We start from the raw sequence: 19,992 nt of genomic DNA on the forward strand, positions 1-19,992 counted from the left end.
AGTTTGGCTCAGTGGATAAAGTGTGGGCCTGTGGACCAAAGGGTCTTGGGTCCAGTTCCCGTCAAGGGCACATACCTCGGTTGCAGGCTCCTCCCCAGCCAGGGCCCTGGTCAGGGCTCATGCAGGAGGCAACCAATTGATGTGTTTTCTCTCACATCGATATTTCTCGGTCTTTCCCTCTCCCACTCTCTCTAAAAATCAATGGAAAAATATTCTCAGGTAAGGATTAAAAAATAAAAAATGAATAAATAAGGTAAAAAGTTTGAGAGATATATATGTTTTCCTTTATATGTCAAATAATACAACATTAAAGAGAAAATTAAAAATAAAGATAAGTCAGAGACTTAAAAAAGAGAAAATAGATTAAAAATAGGGAAAACAGATTTGTGTAGTGCTGAATTGAGTAGAAAGAATAAAAGTATATGATAAAAAAATGTTTCAAATAAACTAAGTACTCAAGATGATTGCCTGTTTATAATTTAATTTTTATAAGTTACTAACTTCCATAAGTAAATGATGGTTACAATCAATTTTAGAAATAGTTTTCTACTTCATACAATACGAAAGTTTAGTAGCTTTTTCCCCCACACAGAAGGAAGTGTATAAATTTAAAATTTCTAGCATATCTTGGAAAACAAAAACTTTCAGGAAAAAGAGAAAAAACAGGTCAGATAAGTTTAAACTTTTTTCTAAAAAAATATCAGGCTGGGAGAGGACAATGGGGGAAGAAGGGGACATATATAATACTTTCAAAAATAAAGAATTTAAAAGAAAAAAAATCTCAGAGCCTTGGAAGCATAGACCAGTAAAATGAAAAGATACAAAGGATTTAAGATCTTCAAATATCACACTGAAATAGTCATGAAGCCCAGAAAAATTATCCTTGACACAATTTTTCAGTGTTTCAACTATATGGAGTCTCTTATTTTTCAGGAATTTTTCAATTGATATCTCACTATAGAACAGTGGTTCTCAACCTTTCTAATGCCGCGACCCTTTAATACAGTTCCTCATGTTGTGGTGACCCCCAACCATAAAATTATTTTCGTTGCTACTTCATAACTGTAATTTTGCTACTGTTATGAATCATAATGTAAATATCTGTGTTTTCCGATGGTCTTAGGCGACCCTGCTAGCGGTTCTCAACCTGTGGGTCGCGAACCGCTGCTGTAGAGCCTAAGTCGACCATCGGAAAACACAGATATTTACATTACGATTCATAACAGTACCAAAATTACAGTTATGAAGTAGCAACGAAAATAATTTTATGGTTGGGGGTCACCACAACATGAGGAACTGTATTAAAGGGTCACGGCATTAGAAAGGTTGAGAACCACTGCTATAGAAAGATATGTTACACTTTGCAGAAAGAGTCATTAAATAATTAAATCCCAGAGCATTATCATGTCCATACAATCATTCTGTGCCATAGGAAAATAAGAAAATGGTTCACTATTTTCATAGGTCCCTTTTCCTGTCCCATCCTATAGTTTACTTCTGAATTCTAAATATAATAACAGTAATTTCTACCACTTACCGAGCCCTTTTTATGTGCCTTATATTTACTATCTCCTTTAATTTTCACACATTTAAAAGCAGGTTTTACTGATCAGGAAAAGTGAGACATGGAACAATTAAGTAATTTGTCCAACTCACAGGCTGCTATTGAGGGAGCCAAGATATAGCACAACTCCAGGGCCAGTGTTTTAATACTACAATGATCTATTCAATAAAACACTTATACTAGTGGTCGAAAAAACCGCAGCTTGCGAGCCGAGCCGCGGTTTGCCATTCTGTTGACTAATGAGTTTGCCGACCACTAACTTATACCATGAAAACTGCCTATAATCACCTACCACCTTCTAACCACCGGATTCCAGGTGCCTTGAGTAACTTATTTTTGCCTTTCCCAGATAACTGCATACTCAGAATTCACCTAGTAGAAGAAATCAAAACAAACGTTTGGGGATATCTATGATTCTCCAGCTAAGAACATGGAGGTCCAGAGAAGTGTTCTGCCCAAGACCCCAGAGCTGGTTTGTGACAGCCAACACTAAAGCACAAATCCCAGGAGTGATCTTCCCACTGCACTAAAAGCTTTTCCTTCCTACCATACATCTAAACTGTAAACTCTCTTTGGAACGCATTCTCTATCCTCCACACAAGCACTGAAGTTTATTTTGCCAACTTTCACAGCATACAATAACTTCAATAGCACTCACATGTAGGTAACATACATTCTTTCCTTTCAACAAATACAGAGAGATACACTATGTGCTAAGGCAACTGATGAACCCAAATGTTTATCATAATTTACATTTGGCCTCTGGTTTTATCATAAAAACATAAACATATTAACTATAACATGTAATGGTGCCGTAGTAGCCATGTGAAGAATGTGTTCTGAAAGCACACAGAGTGTATATTTCAGCCTGAGTAAAGAATGAGCAAGCCCTGACCGGTTTGGCTCAGTGGATAGAGCGTTGGCCTGCGGACTGAAGGGTCCCAGGTTCAATTCCGGTCAAGGGCATGTACCTTGGTTGCGGGCACATCCCCAGTGGGAGGTGTGCAGGAGGCAGCTGATCGATGTTTCTCTCCCATCGATGTTTCTTACTCTCTATCCCTTTCCCTTCCTCTCTGTAAAAAATCAATAAAATATATTTAAAAAAAAAAAAAAAAGAATGAGCAAGGCAAGGGGCTGTGAGATGCATCTGAGGCAGAGCAAAGGCAGAAGTGTGCTGGTGCTTAGAAAGGTGGGGGGAAACTATATTTTTACCAATGGACATTCAACTAAAAAACAACAGTAAATATGGGGTCAGAAGACCTGAGTTCAAATCTAAACTGTGTGACTGACTAAATCTGACTTGTGTGACTTTGAACAATTTCTGACTCTCAGTGTCCTCATCTGTGAAATGTAGATACCACCGACCTCTCGACCTCACAGGACTTTCATGGGGCCAAATTATGTGAAAGTGCTAATAAAAACTACAAAGACATGTATAAACATTAGTTCTTTGTTTTCACGTGGATCTTTCCCCCAAACCTGTGTCTCATAAAAACCTCACCCTTCAGGATGAAAATATTCTAATGACATCATTCATATACCCTTATGGGGTAATAAACAGCGAACACTAATGCCTTCAGGTTGAAACCTCAAGACTCTTCCTACTGAAATATAAATAAATAGATAAATAAATAAAGTGTGTGTTATTTTTAATTTCTTAAGCACTGGTATTGACTTCTAGTCAATGCTTCCTCTGAAACTAGTACTAAATGCAGGTTTTCTTCTGGAAATTTTCTATCAGAAATTCCACTCCATTTTATAGTACGTTGTGAAGCAACCAATTCAAGAATAGTGGGCAAGTAGCAATCACTGTGCTCTCATCCCAAGACATAGGTTATGTATTACCTATAGACACAACCAAGCATATGCCCTGACTCTGAAAAAGAAACTGGTTTAGTACAATCATACACATGACTGCAAACAGCTAGTAGACAAATATAAAGCCACTGAAAAGTATAATGGGTTTCTATAGTAAGTATGGTTTTAAAATACTTGAAGGCCACAACCTGATCCCTGCTTTAAATTAAAGAGCTTTCCCCACTTCCTTTAAAGTTTGACAGAGTAGCCAGTATAATAACCTCACCTCCCTTTAGCAATCACTCTTTGACGTTCAACCTTAAACCCTACTGTCTTGGTTGCTCCTTGGATGACAGCCTGGATAAAGTTCCGATGTACGTTTCCGAAGTCAAAAGATGGGCAAGAGACAGGAAAGGGACAGGGGGGTGGGAAGGGGGGGAGAAATCCTCGTGCCACTCCAGGACAGTGGCCGTTTTATCTTACAAGCGCAACTTCCCGTTTTCTCCCTCTTACCTTGTACACTTTCCCAAAGGCTCCGTCGCCCAATTCTCCTATAATTTCCCAAAACTCCTCAGGGTTCAGGTCCCTCTTCACATGTTCGTACTGTTTCTTCTTCTTCTCGCTCCCCAACTTGAAGATTTTACGGAAATTGAAGAAGGACATTTTTCCTCCTAACAGAGTTCCTGGCACTTAAGGACTAAAACAACAATAAAAGGCAAAGTTTCTCCTCCCTCTTCTCCCGCGCGAGCCCGGCGGGCGGCGGCGGGCGCGGGCTCTCCCGGCTCCCGCCGCTCCGGCTGGGCGTCCCGGGGAAGGCGGGGCGCAACTCTGACTCCGACCCACGGTGGGGTGAGGGGGTGCTGCGCGGGCGGTCCCTCGGCCGACCCCGGCCCGCGGGCCGCGCGGTGGGTGCCTTGCCCCTGTCGGCCCTAGGGGGGCGGCACCTGCCCGGACTCGGTCCCAACCCGGCCCAGCCCGATGGGTCCGAGCGGTTCAGACGCCCGCGGTCGCCGCGGCTTAGGCCCGTGTCACGGCGAGTCTCCAGGGGCGGCGGCCACTCCGGGCAAGGGACGCGGCCGGCGACCTCTGGGGCCGGCAATCCACAGGCCGAGCTCTCCCGCCTCGGGCCGCGAGCCCGGGGTCCCCTCCGCAGCTGTCCGCTCCCGCGGCGCGAGGCCCGCGCGTCCCCTCGGCTCCTGGGCTCCGACGCCGCCGCCGCCTCCTCGCTCCCTTCCCAGCCCACACAGCCTCGTTCTGGAGCGCGCGCCGACGCCGACGCCGACGCCAATGCCGCAGCGCGCCCGCGCGCTCTGCAGGTCGCGCGCCCCGCTCACCGCGCGCTCGCGTGGGGGCGTGCCCTCTGGCCCCGCGCACGCGCGTTGAGCTCAACTTGCTGGCGGCCTTGAGGGGCTCGCAGGGGTCCCGCCCGGGGTGCGACGTGGACTCTTGCGTTCCTCGCTCCTTACGAATTGTTCCCCATTTACCTTCTAAGCCCTAAAATCCTATCAGTCCAGGATTTTGGTAGAGTTGCCCCGCGGGCACGACCCTGTTGATGTTGCTAGCGGATGTTGCCTCCATTCTGGATCTGAGAAATTTTGTAAACACTGAAAGCTGAGCTGTACCGATGGGGCCCGAAAGGATTTTTTTCGCTTTCAAATGGGTCCAATAGTACAGTGAGAGGAGCATGTGTGATGGCTGGGAGCTTTGGAGCTAGAAATTACCAGCTCTGTGACCTTGGGCAGTAACCTTTCCTTTCTTACGGAGAGGAGTAAATGAGGCAATGGATATAAAGCCGTTTGCGCGGTGCCTGCTCAATTTTTGTTCTTGCTGTTGCTACAAGTGTGCAGGTAAGTCCGACTAGTGTGCTTCAGTGGTTGAGCATGGACTTATGAACCAAGAGGTCACAGTTGAATTCCCCATCAGGGCACATGCCCAGGTTGCAGGTTCGATCCCCAGTAGAGGGTGTGCAGGTGGCAGCCGATCAATGATTCTCATCCTTGATGTTTCTATTCCTCTCCCTCCTCTCTGAAAACAATAAAAAAAAATTTTTTTAAGTGTGCAGGTAGATAGACACAGATATATATAAAGTGTGTAAGTCCACTTCTCAGATGATGACCACGACACTCCTTGAGGGTAATCTTCAACAACCGTATTCCTGTGCCACCCTTCCTGACTCCATCTGAACCACTTACTACCTTGGCTTCCAGATCTGCCTCTGGCCCCTTGGGCAGCATGAGTGGAAGAAGGCTTGGGCCATGTGGGCGTTGGCTGGAATCTACCAGATAGTGACCTGCCTTCCTATTCTCCACCAGAAAGGAGCACTTAGGGCAGTGGCTTGTTACTCATCATTGTATCCAAGAACCTGACAACATTCCTAACATATAATGAGAAGGCAGTTCCCTTGAATGAATGGAGTTTATCTGGAGCAGAGGCCAAATTGCTATCTATATAAGGCCCAACCATTTTTCCCTCCAGCCCCAAAACTCTTCTTCCAGAAAGAGAGTTAAAATTATTTTGTTTCTCAAGATCCCTCTTGTTTTTTTCATAGTTTCATTAAGGTAGAATTGATATGCAACAAACTGTACATATTTAAAATATTCGATTTTATGTTTTGACAGATGTATACACCTGTGGCAATAAAAACTAATCTATTTTTAACTATTATTATTTATGCAGATGGCACTAGATGTAAAGGTAATACATACTCATTGTGGAAAATTTTAAATGCACAAAGAATAAAATAAGAAGCAAAGACATACTTTAATTCTACCACCCAGATATAAATATTGATAAGATTGCACTGTATTTCCAAACCGGACTTTTTGGCTGTGGATTGACTTTCATTTACGTGGATTAAAGTATACTGAATATAAAGGTTTTCACCCTACACACTTCATATTCCCATACCATTAGCAACTGTTTCCTTAAAACATGAAATATTTAGATTACATAGAACTTTTCTCAACTTTAGATAAAACATTGATAAATATCTCTACAAATCCTTTTCCACATATTTGATTATTTCCTTAGGGAAATTACCAGAAGCAAATTTGGGTCAAAGGGTTTAAATCTGTTTCCATTTTTTGCTATTTTCAAAATAGAAAAACCTTTACTGTTTTCTCAAATTAAAAGATAGTATATCCTTGTTGTAAATTAATTCAAATAATTTAGAAATGGTAAATTAGGAACCTGTCTATAATTCTCCCATTCTGCCTTCCCTCTACCCAACTTCAGTCCCAACCTAACCACTGTGAAAGTTAAGCCTATGAGCAAGAGGGAATTTTGGGGGGTTAACAAAAAAAAAAAGTTCTAAAATTATATTGTAGTAATGATTACACAACTGTGTACATTTAAAAAAATACTTCTAAAAATGTATGCATAGAAAAAAATCTGGTTAAATCTCTCTCTCTACATATATATCTTACTTTTTTAAAAAATACATATTTTTATTGATTTTTAGATAGAGAGGAAGGGAGAAGGAGAGAGAGATAGAAACATAGAATGGCTGCCTCCTGCATGCCCCCTACTGGGTTTTGCCCTGGCCCGCTATCTAACCAGGGACCTCTTGGTCCATGGGACAACACTGAGGCAGACCAGCTGGGCTATGCATATATTTTTTAAATATAAAAATGGTGTCCAAAAAAATGGTGTCAAATATAGATCATGGATATCTTTCCATACCAGTACAAATAGATCTATCCAATCATTTTTAATAAGTGCATGGAGTCCGAGGGTATACCTCAACCACATTTCATTTAAACATTTCTTTATTGGTAGGCATTTAGGTGGTTTCCAATTTTTTTTATCATAAACAACACTGCAGTGAGCATGCATACACAAGCATCTTTGTGTATTTGTCTGATTGTATTTCCTTAAGATAAAATACAAGAAGTGGAGTTACTGAGTCAAAGATAATATTCAGAATTTTTTCCTGTATTGCCAAATTGTCCAGTAGAAAGATTATACTAATTTATACTCCTACTAGCAATATGTGAGAGTGCCAGTCTCACCACACCCTCAATAGCACCAAGGTATTATCTCAACTTTTTAATATTTGTCAAGCTGATAGAACAAATAACCTCTCATTTACAATTCTCTGATTATTAATGATGTAACACTTTTTCATATGTATATTGGCCACTTTATCTTATTTTATGAATTGCCGCATCATGTCAAATAATAATGTCAAATGGCATTGTTAATATTGTGTAAATGAGGTGATCAAGTATAACATACTTTGTTGAAATGATGAGGGAGTTCATAGGAGTTTATACATTTTTTTCCATGAAGTTATAGCCACAGAAATTATTTAATAATACCAGTGAGATGTCATTTAGACAGATTCAGATTTTCCCAGTAATGACCTTGATAGCTAGATGTTTGTGTTATTTGTAAACCGTAGTTGGGCTTCCTTGAATTCTTAAACCTTTGAAAGTGAAGTTTAACCAGTGGCCATGTAAAGTATTCATTTAATACACAGTTCAAGACATTCTCACTAATAGCTTGGTGAAGGGAGAACTATCTTCACAATTTGCCCTCTCTCTCTCCCTTCTCCCTTTTCCCCTCTCCCCTCTCCCTCCTCTCTTTCCCTCCTCCCTCCTCTCTCCTCCCTCTTCTCTCTCTCTTTAAAAATCAATTTAAATTTTTTAATTAAAAATCAAATATGTATTGAGTGCTTACTATATGCCAGCACTGTGCTTAGTGGTTTACATGCATTATCCCAGTTAAACCTGATGTCAACCCAATGAGGTAAGATCTAAAATAGCCCCCATAAAAGTTAAGAAAAACTGAGATAGAGTTACTCAGAGATAACAATAGCAGATTTGAACTGGAATCCAAGATCTTGGTAAACCAAACTCCTAGCATTGAAGAACTAAGGTGGTCTGTATAGCTACCTCACAGGAGGTAGCCCAATATCTTCCTATTCCATAAATTTGTGTAGAATAATGAATGAAAGTGAATGAACTTTATACCTATTGAAAGCAAATTTCACATCAATTACTTTCCCTTCCTTATTTCTAATTTAGGCAGCAAGTTTACTACTAAGTTCTTTAAATGCTACTGTGTAGGTTACCATGGAAGTAGCAAATTCCTTTGGTGTACAAGAACTGTGGTATAAATACATTAGTCTATCCTTGTGGAGTTATATTTTTAGAAAGAAATATTTTCTCAGGTATTTTTAAAAAGTAACCTGCAATCATGACAGTTATTCTCCTGAAATAGGATTGTGTGTCATTCAGAAAATTCCAAAACGGATTTTTGGTCTTTTTTTTTTTTTTTTTTCCTACTTTAAAAGTAAACAAATCACCTGGTAAGCTACTTTTGTTTCAAAAGGGGAATCTAAAAATATCCTCCCTTCTACATTAATGTCCCTTTCTGCGTCATACAGAACTGTTGCACTCACACTCCCACCATCTCCTCATCTCTAGCTGCTTCTGCTGAAATGAATCATAAACATTTGGCAGTGTAATGGCAAGTCTTAACATATTCAAATCTGGAGGAATTAAAAACTCTACAGGCATACTTCTTTTACAAGTGGCACTCACATTCCAGTTTAAAAATTTAGATACCACTTCTTTTGAATGTTAAGGACTTAAAGTGGTCAATATTGAATTCATCTCATTCAGACATGAGCTGCAGCCTTCAGGCAGCCAATCCTTTGTGATTAATAAAAGTCTTTGTGCTATTGTGCTGCCCATACTTTTAAGTACTGCAGTTCTTCTTTGTTTCATAAGGCAAACAAGTTGGATGTGATCATTTTTTTAGCACTGGCTCAAAATTATTTGTCCCATCATTAACTCTCTCTGTGGGCAAGTCACTACTCGACACTATGAGGCTTACACTTGAGTTTCATTTTTAACAATGGAGGCTTCAGGGAGTTGAAACAATTCAGAAAGACCCAGAAAATAGAATAACTGCTAAGGTATGATTTTGGTAGTAGGTAGCTTCTTCAACATGAACTTTAAGGGCCCTTGTAACTGTAAAATTCTGTTTTCATTGTGTCCCTAACATTAGCTGCCTTATGCATATACTAGTAATTGTGTCCATTTTTCTGACACAATTGGGACTGAGGAGTAAATAAATGCAGTTAGGGATTTCAGAAAGAAGGGCTTGTCTGTCAAAACTCATTGAGAATCCTGTTTCCACCCAAAGCTATTTTTGGAATAACCTTCGGAAATGTACCTAGTAAGATAAGAAAGCTTGCCACATGCCTTGAGGATTGCGTGGGATGTTTTCAGAGTAATGTCAGTGGCTATCTTCCAAAAGACATTTTCAGGTTTTCCCCGTAAGGAAATAAAAAGTTCTTACTATCGTTTCATAATCTTCCCCTTTAACTCTTCTACTCTTTCAGAGCAGCAGGTTTTTAATGAAAACTTTATTACTGCACATTCCTGTCTCACAAAGCCGCCACAACAACTAGAGACCAAAATCTGTGGCTTATTACAGTCACGAGACACTGCCTATTTGTCTGGGAAATCACGAAATTTTCTATTTCTGTGACTCATGTTTCATGCTGCTGCAGGAGGAAATTAACCAATATAGATTCCGATTAGAGCCACATCTATTTTCAAGTTTTCATTCATCTGAACTTTATAAAATGGCCATTTCTAACAAAAATGAACCAATTATTTGTGGTTGAGGGTTCCACTGAGGGAGAAAAAATGTATTCCAGAATTGACTCTTTAAATAACTGTTTAGAATTGCCACGTTTCATCCACTCCTTCATTCATCAGATGGTCTCAATTTTCTACTATAGGCTAGGCTATATACTCCTGTAGGGATGACTAGAGAATCAGTCAGAATCAAAATGGGCAAAAAAACAAAAACAAAAACAAAACCCTGTAGCTTCTTGGAACCTGTATTCTCTCTCTCTTTTTTCTTTTTAAGAAAAAGATTTAGCCCTAACCGGTTTGGTTCAGTGGATAGAGTGTCGGCCTGCAGACTGAAGGGACCTAGGTTCGATTCCAGTCAAGGGCATGTACCTTGGTTTCGGGCACATCCCCAGCAGGGGGTGTGCAGGAGGCAGCTGATTGATGTTTCTAACTATCTCTCTCCCTTCCTCTCTGAAAAAAAAAAAACAATAAAATATATATTTTTAAAAGAAATAGTATTATTTTTTTAAAATATATGTATATTTATATTGATTTCAGAGAGGAAGGCAGAGGGAGAGATAGACACATCAATGAAGAGAGAGAATCATTGGTTGGCTGCTTGCTGCACGCCCCCCAATTGGGATCAAGCCAGCAACCGGGGCATGACCAGGAATTGAACTGTGACCTCCTGGTTCATAGGTTGACAGTCAACCATTGAGTCACACCGGTTGGGTGGAACTTAAATTCTCCATGGTTAAGTGGGATGTAGACAAATAATAAAAGATACTATCTTCTAACCCAAGGCAATTTTGCGCCTCACTTGCACACACAGGGTATTTGGCCATTTCTGCAGACTTTTTTAGGTGTCACAACTGTGAGAGGGGGTGCTACTGGCCACTGGTAGGTAGAGGTCAGAAATGCTGCTCTACATCTTACAATGCCCAAGACAGCTCCCCATCCCTGTCTCCAACAAAGAATTATCCAGCTCAAGTTGAGAAACCCTGTACAGTACTAATCTTTAGTATTAGAGATCAGGATGTTGGTTACCCTTGAGGAGGTAGTGACTAGAAAAGGTCACAGGGGAAGACCTCTGGATGCTGACTATATGGGTGGGTTTATTATGAAAAAATTCACTAGACTCTGCTCTTATGATTTGTATGTTTTTCTGTATGTATAATTTTAACGTATAGCCACTACATGTTTTTGAAACTCCTCCTGTCAAGAGGGGTGTCTATGAATCTTGGAGCTATGACTGCTTAACTAATATAATATGGCAGAAGTGACACTGCCAGTTTCCAGACCCATTCCTTAAGAAATTGGCAGTTTCTGCTTCCTGTCACTTGGACACTCAGTCTTGGAAACTGTCACTTGGACACTCAGTTTTGGAAACTAGCCACCATGCTCTGAGAAAGTCCAAACAACCCATGATGAGGCCCATGAAGAGAGGCCTGGGAGGAAAGGAACATGGGTCCCAGGCCCTCAGTCCTGGTAGAGCTCCCACCTAACAGCCAGCATCAACTTGCCAGCCATGTGAATAAACCATCTTGAAGTTATCTTCCAGTTTCTAGCCAAATGACCCCAGCTGACAGCAAGTGGAGGAGATCCAGGCCTTCCCCACTGAGCCCTGCCCAGCAGATTCATGAAGTAAATAAGCAATTGCTGTTAATTTAAGGCACTAAGTTTTAGGGACGTTTGTTAAGCAACAATATATCATTGAAACAATATTAAGTAAATCAAAATTTTACTTTAAAAAGGAGTACTATATGCCATAGCTGGTTTGGCTCAGTGGATAGAGCGTTGGCCTGCGTACTGAAGGGTTCTGAGTTCAATTCCAGCCAAGGGTACATGCCTGGGTTGCGGGCTTGATCCCCAGGTGGGGGGGTGCAGGAGGCCCCAATGATTCTCATCATTGATGTTTCTATCTCTCCCTCCCTTTCCCTTCCTCTTTGAAATCAATAAAAATATATTTTTAAAAAAAAAAAAACAAAAACAAAAACAAAAAACTTCAGCATCACCTGGCCAGCTTGGCTCAGTGATTGAGCATCGACCTATGAACCAGGAGATCATGGTTCAATTCCTGGTCAGGGCACATGCCCGGGTTGCAGGCTCGATCTCCAGAGTGGGGTGTGCAGGAGGCAGCCGATCAATGATTCTCTCTCATCATTGATGTTTCTCTCTCTCTCTCTCTCCCTTCCTCTCTGAAATCAATAAAAATAAATAATAAAAATACTTCAGCATCAAAGTACAACATTATACAGACTAGGATACTGACCAGTTTCCCATGTACCCCTTGTTATCATTCTTCATTCAGATCCTCTCCTAGAGCCTGACCCCTGGAGATAGAGTTCTCCAGTCAGTCTTCTCTATCCCACTCTGGATATACCCTACCGAAATCAACAGTGCCCTCCTGATTTCCATCCCATGACCATGCTGCCAAGTCTTATCTACCCTGATCCATGCCTGACTGCTGGAAAAGTTATGTTCTGTTTGAACCTTTGTGTTCAAACTGTGCTGACTCTAATCACCTCACTCCCAAATCAATCAAGTTGGGCATTCTGGTTTCCAGATTTCTCTTTGGCTTGTGGAAAGACTAATAGTTTGTTTTTTTGTGCATCGCACAAAAGCACACCCCTGAAAGGGTAAGGGGAGGCTGAAATTCAGTCCACATTTTATTAACTAGGCTGAGAGGCTGTGAGTCTGTCTACCCAAAGGACACCTTCTTCTTGTTTTAACAAAGATGATTTATAAAGCAGTGATCGCACTGGCCTCTGACTTAGACTTCAGTGTTGTCATTTAAACATCTGGAACGTTCTCTTTTCTACCTTCTCTGTTACCTTAGGTTCTGTCCTATTCCATGGAATTTCAGACATGTCCTTTAAATGGGGGAGATCTCCCCATCTTTGTGACTCTTCCTATAATATGGAAGCGCTTTGGTGGTTTTTTTACTTGTGGTTAACACCAATAATTTTATCCTCAGATATGTAGAACATTTTGCTTCTATTCAATATTCACGAAAATCCTCAAAACACAGGTTTCAAGTGGAACACTGCAAGTCCTTTGTACCATTGAGACTTTCTGTCTCACTTAGGAAACCATCCTAATTCTGTGCTACAGCTTTGCCTTTCAAATGTTTGCTGGTTCACATAACAACAAGGATTAGGGAATTATTGAAGGATCAAGGCTGCTTTGAAGCCAAGTATTACTGCCATCCAAACCCAGAACCAATCTTGCTAAACCAACAAACTCAGAAGCACCAGCTCTCTCCCAAAGGGCTTCCCTTCATCTTCTCCTCAAGCTGCATGATTTACTTTTCCAAAGGGAGGTTATGTTCCATTATGTTTTGATAGCATCCATATTCTCCAGATAAACTCGTTTACAATGCGGTGCGCTCCTGTAAACCAGGCCAACTGAATTATTTTCAAATTACCCTATTGAGCTGGAAAAGCAAGCTAGCTCAATTATTAATGTAAAAGCACTATTAGGTGATGTACTTCTTCAGCTTCAATAAACACCATTTTTATTAAAGAATAATGGTTTTTGTATAGTCAAAGTATTTCTTACTTGTGTGCTACACAGAAGGGAAAAATATCAGTATTTCTTTAATTCCCAAGAGCAGGTGGAAAATTAACCAGAGATTTAGAACTACGTCAATGGGTCTTAAACAATGAGAAGGTGAAAGCAGGATTTGAAAAGAAGAAGAAGAAAAGTGACTATTGCGATAACTATGTTTGGTGCCAGGTGCGTACTGGAGATATGGGAGGTGGAGGGATGGGAATGCTTTGTAAAATATATGATTGTCTAACCACTATGCTATACACCTGAAACCAATACAAAATCATATTGAAAGTAAAAAATAAAAGAACAGTGATGTCTCTGATATAGAAGACATTTTATCTTTTCCAATTTGCTTAACACAAGAAGTTAAGCACTCAGGAGGGACAGCAATCAAATGATGTTGGTCGATATCTATAATAATAAAATCGTAATATGCTAATTAGACCGGACGAAGCACTGGTGGCGGGGGCCAAGGCAGAGGCAGCAGAGGCCCCCAGCCACCACGGTGGACGGAGGCCGATGCCAAGGCAGAGGCGGCCTCCATGGCGGTGGGGACCAAGCCCCTTGCATGAATTTCGTGCATCAGGCCTCTAGTTTTAACACAAGAAGCCAGAGTTGAGGAGCAAGAGCCAAAAGCCAGTGCTGTTCTTAGCTATATCAGTTGTCATTGAAAGGGCTAAGTGGGGTTTTATTGACAAACTTAAAGTGTCATTGGGCAGAATGACAGAAAACTGGCTTTGCTACAGGAGTGGTGCTAAATGTGTCACCCACTACCCCCTTCAAGACTGAAGGACTTACTTCCTCAGGTGATAGGAGACAGTGCTCTCCAGAAATGACCCGCTAATGAGTCCCCTCTCCCCAGGTCACATCTTCTTCCTCATCCATTGACTTGTTGATGCCAGTGTACATCAAGACCTGGCTTTCTTACCCCAATGCAAGACAATTCTGAAAGGCCATCCAAACTCCAGAGATCCCAACAGGCTTAGTGGAGACCTTTGCTGAATCTATTTCACAGTCCACCTTCTCCCTGCCCAATCCTACTTCCTTTCCTTCCTTTCCACAGGTGTTGGACCCAACCATGTTCTCCAAGTGATAAACTTTCGGGACGTTTTATCTTAGTCTCAGAGCTGCCTTCCCCAAAATCTCCTTCCCCCTTCCTCCCCCCACCCCAGCTGTTTAAAGATAGAATTAACAAATATAACATTGGGTAAGCTTGAGGTGTACAACATGTTGATACACTTACATATTGCAAAATGATGATCACCACAGAGCTGTTAGCTAACTACTCCATCACATCACATAATTACCATATCTTTTTTGTGGTAAGCACATTTAAGATCTACTTTCTTGCCCTAGCCAGTTTGGCTCAGTGGATGGAGCATTGGCCTGGGGACTGAAGGGCCCCAGGTTCAATTCCAGTCAAGGGCATGTACCTTGGTTGCTCCCCGCCCTGATCAGGGGCATGCAGGAGTCAACCAATCAATGTGTCTCTCTCACATTGGTGTTTTTCTCTGTCTTCTTCCTCTCCTTCCACTCTCTCTAAAAATCAATAGAAAAAAATATTCTTAGGTGAGGATAAAAAAAAATCTACTCTCTTAACAACTTTCAAATATATAATACAATATTAACTATAACTACTATGTTATACATTCAATCCCCAGAATTTATTCATCTTGTAACTGGAAGTTTGTACCTTTTGACCAATTATCTTCCCTTTTCCCCCTACCCTACCTCCGCCCCCACCCTGGTAACCACCATTTTAGTCTCTGTTTCTATGAGTTTGGCTTTTTTAGAATACTGTATAAATAATACCATACAGTATTTGTCTTTGTCTGACTTAGTATTTCATTTAGCATGATGCCCTCAAGGTCCACCCATGTGGTGACAAATGGCAGAATGTCATTCTTTCTCATGGATGAATAATATTCTATGTATGTGTGTTTGTGTATGTATCACATCTTTATCCATTCATTCACTGACAGATACTTATGTTGTTTTCACATCTTGGCTATGGTGAATAATGCTGCAGTAAACATGGAAGTGTTTTCATCTTATTTTTGTTTTAAATAGTTAAGCCTGGCTGGCGTGGGTCAGTGGTTGAGCATCGACCTATGAACCAGGAGGTCACGGTTCAATTCTCAGTCAGGGCACATGCCCCAGTTGTGATTGCAGGCTTGATCCCCAGTGTGGGACATGCAGGAGGCAGCTGATCAGTGATTCTCTCTTATCATTGATGTTTCTATCTCTCTCTTCCTCTTCCTTCCTCTCTGAAATCAATAAAAATATTTTTTTCAAAAATAAATATAAGAAAATACCTTTATGATCTTGAAATAGGAAAGAATTCTCACATAAAGTAAGAGAAAAAGACCAATAAATTTAAACTTTCATACATCAGATATACTTTAAACAAAGTAAAAATATAGGCTATAAATTCAGAGAAAGTATTTGCAGAGAATGTAGCTGATAAAACATTAGTGTCCAAAATACAGGGGTGGGAAAAGTAGGTTCACAGTTGTGAGTGTGCAAAACACAGTTTATTATTTATTAATTACTATATTATTTTCCATACGAGTAGCTGAAAACCTACTTTTGCCCACCCCTGTATATAAAGTATTCCTACAAAACACTGGGACAATGAACCCCACCACCACCATGGATGAATATGCATTCATAGAAGAAACTAAATGACAAACAAGCATTTGAAAAGATGCTCAACAACACGCATAATCATAAGCAAAATACAAATTAAAACAATGATTTCAGATCATCAAACTGACAAAACTCAGTGTTGATGAAGATGTAGATAGGTCAGGCAAGATCCTCAGACACCGATCCATTTAGGGATACCAGCTGATGGAGGTTTCAGAGTCTTCTGATACTGCCATTTCAAAGCATGGCTTCCACAGTCTCTGCAAAGAGGAAGAGAGCACAGATTCAGTCATTCTTCTATGCTTACCTTGGAAGTAATACACACCACATCTGCTTACAGCCCATTGGCACAACTAGTCTCAGCTACCAATCCTCTTTTTAAATATATTTTTATTGATTTCAGAGAGGAAGAGAGAGATGGAAACATCACTGATGAGAGAGAATCATTGATGGGCTGCCTCCTGCACGCCCCCTACTGGGGATAGAGCCTGCAACCACGCAATTGGAATTGGAATTCCAGACTGACTGGAATTGAACCTGGGGGGGACCCTTCAGTCTGCAGGCCAACGCTCCATCCACTGAGCCAAACCGGCGCAGGGCTCAGCTACCAATCTAACTGCAAAGTAGGGTGAGAGATGTAGTCCTTTTGTGTGCCCAGAAGGAAGAAAATGAAATAGGATTTGATGAACACATGTTATTCTCTTTGTCACATTTGACAAAATATTACAAATTTATAAAATTGGTGGTAGGTAGACATTAATTTTTATTACTTTTTACATTTGTCTGTATGTTTAAATTTGTCATAATTGTTTTAAAAGGAGGGAAATTAAGATAATTCAAATGACCTATCCAGTGTTACAGAGATAACAAGTGGTGAATTGGATTAGAACTGTCTCTCTCTAAGAAACTACTGTATTCCTGCCCTTGAGGAGGGCACAGTCCAGAGGTAGAAGAGACTGATGCATAAACAAATTATTGTAATATATTACAATTATCACAATGGAATATGAAGAAAAGTATGTTCAAAGTGCCCCTGATCATTATAAACTGGTAACATCATAACTGGAAACTTCTTTATGATCCCAGGAAGTTTTAAAATGTGCATGCACAGTTCATAAGGTCTATGTAATCTTCATTTATGAGAGCCAAACTTTTGTGGAGAGTTATTTCAGGAAATTCCTGAAGTAAAACTTTGCTTTGAACTCCACCCAATTCATGATCAGTCTGTATAGACTTGTTAAGGAGGTGCTGCTAAACTAATATATAAAGTCTTGTTCAACCTCATGTCTTCAAATAATAAGTTCTTTGATCTTCAACACAAAAGTAGAATAGAGAGGCCCTAACCTGTTTGCCTCAGTGGATAGAGCGTTGGCCTGCGGACTGAAGGGTCCCAGGTTCAATTCCGGTCAACGGCAAGTACCTTGGTTGCAGGTATATCCCCAGTAGGGGGTGTGCAGGAGGCAGCTGATCAATGTTTCTCTCTCATCAATGTTTCCAACTCTCTATCCCTCTCCCTTCATCTCTGTAAAAAATCAATAAAATATTTTTTTAAAAAAAAAAGAAGAAGAATAGAGAGAAACAAGTTCCCAATGGAAAGGAGAATTGTTCAATTTACTAGAATCAAAGTCTTATGCCTCATTGAAACATCTAGGCATTGGAATATTTAGACTCTCACACCTGTGGAGGTTGGAGACTAAAAAGACCTAGCATATGGCCACAGACACAATTGCTTCCAAAATTTATCTCCTTATATTCTCCTCAAAGTAGTTAAAAAATATTCCCGTTGTATATACAACTGTGTTTCTCAATGAGTTCCATAATCTACTTCATTCATTCATTTTTGAGTTAGGGATGTAGTACTTAGCAAAACAGACATTGTTTCTGATCTCATGGAGCTTATAGTCCAGTTGGTGAAGTAGACATTAATTAAACAAGTACACCCATTAGTATTTTATATATGGGTAAAAGTTATAAAGAAATTAAAGGGTATTGTAAAAAAGAATAGAGGCCAAGGGTTTTAATTTAGAATAGGGGAATTAAGGAATACCAGTCTGGGGGCTGGCAGCCCCCACAGCGGCTTCCCTGCCTTTGGGGCAGCCAGGGCATCTGCAGGATAAATTAGACACTTTTGTCCCAGGTACTGGCTGCCTCAGCCACAGACAGAATCCTGGGGAGCTGGAGCAGAGCCAGAGAAGCGAAATGGCGATGCCACCTGGTATCAGGGGGAAGAGCCAGAGAAACACGACTTTATATCGGATCCCAATTATATCTCCTTTCCGGGATAACCAGGAAACATGGGTTAAAGCTTCAGCAGCACTTTCATATTTTCTATTGTTTGAGAACAAATGTGAAAAGCATTGATATTTTATTGCCTTGTATAACTCATTAGGCTCATTTTTAACAACTCCTCTCCACTTTCCAATTTGTATAATGATGAATTAGATGTGCCACCCAATTGTCTCCTGGGGCCTTCCTTCCCATCCCATAGTTGGCTCAGTTTCCATGGCATTATGAAATTTTCAGGGTACTTAGGTTCTCTGTTGTCTGGGGCTTTACATATCTATATTAGAGTCTGTTTTATAGCACAGGAGTTTGGATAACAAATTCCATCTCCTGTTGCACCTACAGTGAGAGAAAGGTACCTCTTCACTGAAGATTTTAGGGGAGTGGTGGAGGGGGGGTTACATGGCAATGCCCATGACTTTAAATGAACAGGTGTGCTGGTTAGAAAAGCCCAAGTGTCAGGGCTGCTGTCACCGCACCCTGGCCTTGCTTCAAAGCACCAGTCAGCTACACATCTCAGTTACCAGCCAAAGAGCCAAAGAAGTACTCCTGAGGGTGGAAAATGCTGCTTGCAGAACCCTAAGAGCCTACCAGGCATTGTGCTTCCTTCTTAGTAATGGAAGACATGAACTGCAACAATTCGATCTTTATTTTGAAGGGATGTCCCAGTATAGCCCAGCCTCTACACCCTTCAAAATTCACTACTGCAAATTCACTGGTGTAGCGGAGCCTTGAATCTCTGTAGATTTAACTCCTTCCCTTTGAAGCACAAGTGTATGACCAAGACCTTCAACATACTGACACTTCTTGCCCACCTAGTGTGATTAATATGATTATCATTGATATAGCAGACCTATTTGATGTACTATTTTCTCCAAGCTTCCAAGAGTCATCCTAGTAGTGTGGTAGCACCATCTCATTGGGTCCTTGTCATGGTGAACTCCCATATCATGGGAGAATGCTATCTTATCAATGAATTTTTCCTTATCCAATTGTTCATTCTTCCCACTCCCACTCCCCTTAACCATGCATACTCAGGATCTATACTTTTCCAGCTTCTGCCAGTACAGTTTAGTCTCTTTTCTCTTTATCAGGACCATCACTTATGTTGTGATTTAATTCTAATTACTGGTTTGCAGTAGGAAGTGGGTGTGGTGGAGTGAGTAAGATTCTTTGAGGAAAGGCAATAATTTTTCTTGCAAGGCAACTCTTGAGAGTGGGGAGTGCAAACTTTTAACCTGGAGAGTGGGCCCCTTCCGTAACCCAGAGGATTCAGAGGAAATCTGTGGAGTCAAGATGTACAAGAATATCAACCCACATGTCCTCTCCCATATCACAAAATCTCAATCTTTCCCAATTAAGGCCAGGACTTTGACATAGCCGACTTGCTACGATTGAGAATTCTGTCTTCATTGGAGCTCTGTTACCTTATAATTTAAGTTCTGTGCCTCAACCTCAGGAGGTCTGGTCTCTTCAGTTGGTGATTAATCACTCTCCGCCTTTCTTGTCTTTCTCCAGTAGGAGCTATCCCAGTCCATTGGCCTTACATTG

General features: G+C 40.8%; 2 protein-coding genes across 3 annotated transcripts in view; one reads left to right on the top strand and one right to left on the bottom strand.

The window, feature by feature from the left end:
* The window catches only part of SLK (STE20 like kinase), a 47,282-nt gene extending 42,609 nt beyond the window's left edge, over positions 1-4,673 (bottom strand). For both annotated transcript variants that reach the window (XM_080642683.1, XM_080642682.1), the window contains exon 1: positions 3,875-4,673. In XM_080642683.1, coding sequence (XP_080498809.1) covers positions 3,875-4,024 — 150 coding nt within the window. In that variant the 5' untranslated portion in view covers positions 4,025-4,673. The remainder of the gene's footprint in view (positions 1-3,874) is intronic.
* Positions 4,674-5,139: 466 nt separating this feature from the next.
* Positions 5,140-19,992, top strand: part of STN1 (STN1 subunit of CST complex) — a 58,227-nt gene continuing 43,374 nt past the window's right edge. Inside the window, exon 1 of the mRNA XM_080687658.1 lies at positions 5,140-5,208. The gene's annotated coding sequence lies outside the window, so the exon portion shown is untranslated. The remainder of the gene's footprint in view (positions 5,209-19,992) is intronic.

This window comes from Plecotus auritus (genome assembly GCF_963455305.1).
Source record: "Plecotus auritus genome assembly, chromosome: 9".
NCBI classification, from domain to species: domain Eukaryota; kingdom Metazoa; phylum Chordata; class Mammalia; order Chiroptera; family Vespertilionidae; genus Plecotus; species Plecotus auritus.